The sequence below is a fragment of the Austrofundulus limnaeus genome, unplaced genomic scaffold (assembly GCF_001266775.1).
Source record: "Austrofundulus limnaeus strain Quisiro unplaced genomic scaffold, Austrofundulus_limnaeus-1.0 Scaffold1041, whole genome shotgun sequence".
In the NCBI taxonomy this organism is placed as follows: domain Eukaryota; kingdom Metazoa; phylum Chordata; class Actinopteri; order Cyprinodontiformes; family Rivulidae; genus Austrofundulus; species Austrofundulus limnaeus.
Window position 1 is genome coordinate 80283 of NW_013953443.1, and position 7350 is coordinate 87632.

Here is a 7350-nt window from a genome sequence, read left to right on the forward strand (position 1 = left end):
GCTCAGGGGCAGGAATTTTTTTAATTTATTTTTACTTCATTTATTTTTATTTAATTAATTTTGTTACATTTAACCATACATTTAAAGTTTACCATTGAAAAAAGAAACAAATTCCATGTTAAGTTTAAAAATTTTTTTTAAATCATTTACTTATTTATTTATTTGTTTGTTTGTTTTGGGAGGGGACCCCCCCGGCGGGCCACACGGGCCTTGTATTTGACACATGTGATTTAATGCAATCATATGACAGATTAGGGTTAGTATCTTGTGTAAACCACAGGTTTTACCTTTTGATGGAGAAATAACCTTTTAATGTGTGAAGATACAGTTTCATGGCTCAGAAAAAGACCTTTAAACCACACTGACCTACATGTCTGAAGGGAATTCCCCGTCCTTTGTTGACATTTCTTACATCCTCTTTTCCTTCCTGTTTTCTGGCTTTTATCAAGTGTAGTTGTGTTTGAAACTAGTCAGCTGTTTTTTATGAAACTTCAGACTTATGACAACTTCTTCTTTGATCACATGTTTTGTTTTTGTTTTTTCCAGGGTGCAGCAGGGAGAAAGGGCGTTAAGGGAGAGAGAGGACAAAAGGTATCATATCAAGTGACAACATGGTTCTGCTTTTTGTGGCCTCAGTTACACTTTTCTTTTAAACAGCTGTGGGGATTAAATATTGACTTTCTTCCTTTTTTCATTGTTTAATCATCAGGGAGACAAAGCTGATCGTGGCGATAAAGGACAGGTGATCACGTCACTCACATACATCTAAATAGATGTGTTTTGTTTGTGGAATCTGGCCAATAAGCTTACTAAAGATCTTTAATAGAGCCCAAAAACATGTCTAAAATAGACCTTTGTGGCTTAATTACTTGATAACCTGTAGGTTTGGAATTATTATTATAATAAATGTTTGAATAAATTAAGAATAAAGATTCAGTTTCAGCAAAAATATTCACAAAATAAATTATCTGGTCTGAATCATAAAAGTCCCATTTTGTTTTGATTAATAGTTTTAGATACAGTCAATTACAAGAAAACAATAACTCACCTCCCCCAGCAGTTATTATATAATTTACTCTATAGGCCACTTTTATTGCGTAAAGTAAAAATAGAAATTAATTTTCAGAATAAAAATAGTCTATTTTTTTTCCTTTAACTCTGTTACTTCCTATTTTTTCTTCAAAGAGAGGGCCAAAAGGCGCAGTGGGTCGACCCGGCACTCCAGGCCCCGTAGGACCACCCGGCATCCCAGGGGCCAGAGGTGACCGAGGTCCAATCGGTGATCCAGGTGGTAAAGGTCGAGCAGGACCTAAAGGAGTCCAAGGTCCATCTGTGAGTAAGATCTGCATGAAGGAGGGAACTTAAAGACTGGACCTCCTTGGAGCAGAAGTTTTAATGATACAGTTCATCGCAGTAAATGAAATAAATCTGTTTTAGTGACGAAACAAGAAAATTAAAGGAACTGTACAACCTGTAGATCATGGTGGATTTGAAATGGACTTACTGAAAAACATTTAATTAAAAACAACAAGCATTCTTTATCAGTGATGCTGAGAAGCTAAACGTTGTAGTTTGGGTCTTTCAGGGTCCTGGTCTGACAGATGAGCAGGTCTTGCAGCTCTGTAAGGATGTGGTCAAGGCCCAGCTCTCCCAGTACGCCCCCTCCATCCAAGCCAAGTGCGCTCAGGGATGTCCCATCAACGACCGGACTCTAATTGGACCTCCGGGAGTCCCGGGACCACCAGGACCACCTGGCAAAGCTGTAGGTTTATCTCTAGGTTCATGTAAATTGATTGAAAGACTCCAGATCTTTGTAAAACAATCATGATGTTTGATTTCCTGATTAGTTTTTTGCCAGTTTGATAGAACTGCATAATGCATCTAATAGACTGATAAAGATTTGGAAAGTGTTTTGCAGATCAGATATATAAATTTTTGAAGTGCCCATTAAACTTTAAATAAAGAAGGTGAATTGTCTGTGCTTCTGTCAGGGTAAAGCAGGAAAAGCTGGAGAAAAAGGATCAAGAGGTGCTCAAGGTGACAGAGGGACAGAAGGACAGAAAGGAGCTCAGGGTGAACGAGGTAAATTCACCTGTTTATATTAAACTCAAAATGTGTCAGGAGGTTTTAGTTTAATGATTCAGACCCTAGTTGTGTTGTGTTCTGGGTCTGATCAAAAAAACTGAAAAGTGAACCCAGTTATTTTCTCATTTCCATCCAAATGTGCCTCTGAATAATCTGAATAATCTCATGAAGAAGGTGAGTTTATATTTGTGAAGTAAACACAGCAGGTTTCTTTATATGAATCTATTTAATCAATTTTTTTAATCACAATTTATTTGCAGATTTGTAGTAAGTATTCTTCTTACTTGATTTTTTTTTGTTTTATTTTCTTACTGGCTAACATGTTAAACTAAGATGTTTTAGACGTACCAAACTGCATATTTAAACTAAATTCTGTTTTAGGACACATTTAAGCAACATTTTCTCCTCACATCTAAATTTATATATTTAGTAGGGGTGCAACAATACATGTACCTGTATCGAACCGTTCAGTTCAGTGCTTTAGGTTCAATACACACTTGTATCCATCAATACAGATTTTTAAAATTTATTTTATCAACTTGTCTTCTGAAGATGCTCTGTGTTGAAGGATCAGTGGATCTGTGTTCGGCTACTCCACCCAGGCTGCATTTTTGAGCACAGATCCACTGACAAACCTGCTGTTTCAGCAACATTTAATTAAAAAACTGTACTTTTGAGGTTAAACAAAGGTTTATACTTAATTTATATAAATTACAAGTTAAAGAGGGCATGGAAATTTCTCTTTTTTATCGAAAATATATCAGACCGTGAGACTAAAGTATTGAACCGAACCGAATCGTGAATTTTCTGTATCGTTGCACCCCTTATATTTAGTTCTCCTGTTTGTGGTTTTGAGTAATGACTTTACCCAAGAGCTCCATGTTTATTTTAACAGGTCAGAAGGGACCTAAAGGCATCACCGGTGATCCGGGCAAAGGCCTGCCAGGATCCGACGGACCACAGGGACTCAGAGGTGAGATAATCTTCATCCTGCTTCCTGATATTATGTAAAGCTTTAACATGTATTTTATATAAATTACTATGTGTTTATCTCTTGTTATTGGAATTTTAGGGTCTTTTGTGAGTGTTAACAGGTGTTTTTTCCACCTTGTCAACAAACAAACAGGAGTTTAATGACTATAATTTTGATGCGTTAAATAGAGAATGTTTGTTTTTTTAAATTTGCATTTCTGTGATATTTTCCAGGTCTTCCCGGTCCCCCAGCAGAGCCTAAAAACGGGATGGAGGGTTCTCGCGGGCCTCGGGGCTTCCCTGGCCTGGTGGGTCCGCCCGGCATGCTGGGGCTCCCAGGAGTGCCGGGGTTCTGCGAGGCCCGAGACTGCAGCATTCACGCTCCGGTGCTGCGCAAAGAGCAGGGCCTGGTGAAAGGACCCGTCAGTTCAAATGTCTAAACCTGAAAACAAACTCTAAGTACCTCCGGGGGAGGAGAACATGCACAGACTACTTTTAAATCAGAAAAATATTATTTGTGCATTGAAGGTGAGAGTTGAGATCAAACTGTACAGTGTTCAGCTTCTGTGCAGAATCTTCCATCAGAAAAAGGCTTTAAGAAATCAAACGTCCTTGTAAAAAACTGATTTTTAATGTAGAGTTAGACAGAATTTAGTTGATTGAACTACACATTTTTTCTACTCATATTTTTTCTTTTCCCTCCAAAGAATAAATAAATAATTGTATATACTGTATTATGTATTTGTTTTCGATAAACTGTCTGATTTTTGAACAGTACAAGTCTGAATTTTTTCTGACTCATATACAGCGGGTAAAATAAGTATTGAACACGTCACCTTTTTTCTCAGTAAATATATTACTAGAGGTGCTAATGACATGAAATTTTCACCAGATGTCGGTAACAACCCAAGTGATCCATACATACAAAGAAATCAAACCATAAATGTCCAGAAATGAAGTTATTTGTAATAATGTGGAATGGCACAGGGAAAAAGTATTGAACACACTTACTGAAATTTATCTAATACTTTGTACAAAAGCCTTTGTTGTCAATGACAGCTTCAAGACGCCTCCTGTATGGAGAAACTAGTGGCATGCATTGCTCAGGTGTGATTTTGGCCCATTCTTCCACACAAACAGTCTTCAAATCTTGAAGGTTTCGTGGACCTCTTCTATGAACTCTGATCTTTAGTTCTTTCCATAGATTTTCTGTTGGATTCAGGTCAGCTGATTGGCTGGGCCATTCCAGCAGCTTTAGTTTCTTTCTCTGAAACCAACTGAGAGTTTCCTTGGCTTTGTGTTTGGGCTCATTGTCTTGCTGAAATGTCCAGCCACGTTTCATCTTCATCATCCTGGTAGATGGAAGCAGATTTTTATCAAGAATGTCTCTGTACATTTTTCCACTCATCCTTCCTTCAATTATTTGAAGTTTGCCAGTACCATATGCTGAAAAACAGCCCCACACCATGATGTTCCCACCTCCAAACTTCACTGTTGGTATGGTGTTTTTGGGCTGATGTGCAGTGCCATTTGACCTCCAAACATGATGTGTATTCTGGCATCCAAACAGTTCAATGTTGGTCTCATCTGACCAGACTATATTCTCCCAGTATCACACAGGCTTGTTTAAAAGTTGTGCAGCAAACTTTAAAGGAGCTTCAACATGCTGTTTCTTCAGCAGTGGAGTCTTGCGTGGTGAGCGTGCATACAGGCCATGGTGGTTCAGTGCATTACTTATTGTTTTCTTTGAAACAAACGTACCTGCTAATTCCAGGTCTTTCTGAAGCTCTCCACAAGTGGTCCTTGGCTCTTGGACAACTCTTCTAATAATTCTTTTCACTCCTCTGTCAGAAATCTTGTGAGGAGCACCTGGTCGTGGTCGGTTTATGGTGAAATAATGTTCTTTCCACTTCTGAATTATGGCCCCAACAGTGCTCACTGGAACCTTCAGAAGTTTAGACATTCTTCTGTAACCGATGCCATCATTATGCTTTGCAACAATGAGGTTGTGAAGGTCTTGAGAGAGCTCTTTACTTTTACCCATCATCAGATGGTTCTTGTGTGATACCTGGCCATCATTTGGGACTGAACCAGCTGATATTAACTTGCACTGACAAGGGGCAGGCTTGTTTTCTAATTACTGAGAGAGTTCAGCTGATGTCTTGGCTTTCCATGCCTTTTTACACCTCCCTTTCTTCATGTGTTCAATACTTTTTCCCTGTGCCATTCCACATTATTACAAGTAACTTCATTTCTGGACATTTATGGTTTGATTTCTTTGTATGTATGGATCACTTGGGTTGTTACCGACATTTGGTGAAAATTTCATGTCATTAGCACCTCTAGTAATATATTTACTGAGAAAAATGGTGACGTGTTCAATACTTAGTTTACCCGCTGTATGCTTCTGTATTCATTTAAATGACACATCACTGTGTTAACCTGGTAAACAGATTACTAAATCTTTACCAACACTGTTTTTATTAGTGATGTCCCAATACTGTTATCAGTATCTGTACCAGTATCGGTTTTATTTCAGATACCAGCATTTTTACAAGTACTCGTACTAATACAAAGTGCCCACAATACTCGAAACCAATACCAATACTGTTATAGATATTACGTTCAGTATGTTACAGTTTACATATCAAATAAAAAGTTTGTCAATTCCATGTTTAAGATTATACAAAGAAAGATTTTTTTATTACATTTATTTTATTGCTACGGTAAACATGCTGTATATTTGAGTTGATCCAGTCAGAGGGAAAACCAACTTGATCTTAATAAAAATAATGATTTTAAAGTAATTGTGTAAGTTCTAACTCAGTAAGTGTACTCATATCGGCAAGTAACCAAACTGAAATACTCGTACCACAGAAAAGCTACTATCAAGAACACCCCTAGTTTAAACAGGTAAAATGTAAATCTTAGTCTTTTTTAGAAATGTTAACTGTCTGAAACAATTACATCCTCATAAAACTTTGTAATAAAAAATACACCTTTTAGCACAAAGTAGTTCTCATGTTATTGTGGCTGCATTTTAGGTTTTCATATCAAGTCAAATAAATCTCAGAGTCCAGTGGAAGCCTGTAAACTTTATTTTATTGCTTCTCCTTTAAGTCAGAAAATATATCAACAACAGCATCTTTGCAGCACATACTTTTTCTCCATATGAACACAGTTTTTGGACACAGCTGTATTTAAAAAAAAATACATAATCTGGAGGTCATTATGGGAAATACTTGGCAATGATTGAAGGCAGTACAGAGGTAAAAAAAAATTGTGCTTATTTCCCTTTTTTTAAGTCACATCAACAGGGGAACAAAAAATTTACAGAGGGAGAGACGTAATGGCACAAAGATGGAAAAAAGCACCACGATTTATAGTTTGTATAACACCTTTGTGTGTTTATGTTTGGCCCTTTTGTTTTATTGAATTTAATGCCCAGTTTAATGCCCGTCATGATGCCTGTAGTTCTAAAGTTGACATTCATTTTAAAGCTAGGGGAAGGTAAAAGTAACAATACTTGGGTGATTTCAACAGAACCTGAGATACTTATGGAGCAAGAAAGAGCATCATTAGTGTTTTAACTGATAACTAACCTGATGATCAAATGTTTTGTTAGACTTTGTTAAAATGGCTGCTTGGAAATTATTCATGAGGCCCTGTTCACAGTGTTTAATATAGTTTAGGAAGCAATCTGAAATACAGTTCATTTGAAAAGCAAATTTGGTGATTTCTAAAACTCCTATGGTCTAATAAATAAAGAACAAACAAACACAAACCCAACAAAGTGCGCCCAGCAGGTTTAAAAAGAGACAACTGGGGTCGGATTTATAAAACTGGCGAACGCACAATTTGAGCCCAGAAACTTGTGTGCGCCACTTTTCACGCCAAGGTTGTGATTTATAAAATCCAAACGACGTGAAAATGTGCGGTGCCTCATGCCAGCTTTGACCCATGCGTACGCTCATTTTGGAGACGTGAAACTGCGACACAGATGGTGAAGTGAAGAATTAGAGCCATACTGTGTCATGATCACTGTCAGATATTTAATTTACCTTCATAATCAAACTTAGATTTTTATTCAGCTTTATCATCAGCTTTCTGAACAGTAATATTTATGCTTCTGCTGCTGAGCCATGAGGACCTTTGAAATAAAAATAAAAAAAACTTAAATCTTAAATAAAAATTCCCGTGCGCAACTCCCTTCATCTTCTTCCTCCTCAGACGACCCTGACCCACAGACCCCTCCCTGACCCACAGACCCCTCCCTGACCCACAGACCCCTCC

General features: G+C 37.5%; 1 protein-coding gene across 4 annotated transcripts in view; it reads left to right on the forward strand.

The window, feature by feature from the left end:
• LOC106533871 (collagen alpha-1(I) chain) overlaps positions 1 to 3831 on the forward strand; it is a 21348-nt gene extending 17517 nt beyond the window's left edge. For all 4 annotated transcript variants that reach the window (XM_014030327.1, XM_014030329.1, XM_014030330.1 and 1 more), the window contains 7 exons: positions 547 to 591; positions 710 to 742; positions 1186 to 1332; positions 1586 to 1762; positions 1992 to 2082; positions 2981 to 3058; positions 3292 to 3831. In XM_014030327.1, coding sequence (XP_013885781.1) covers positions 547 to 591; positions 710 to 742; positions 1186 to 1332; positions 1586 to 1762; positions 1992 to 2082; positions 2981 to 3058; positions 3292 to 3497 — 777 coding nt within the window. In that variant the 3' untranslated portion in view covers positions 3498 to 3831. The remainder of the gene's footprint in view (positions 1 to 546; positions 592 to 709; positions 743 to 1185; positions 1333 to 1585; positions 1763 to 1991; positions 2083 to 2980; positions 3059 to 3291) is intronic.
• The last annotated feature ends 3519 nt before the right edge of the window (positions 3832 to 7350 follow it).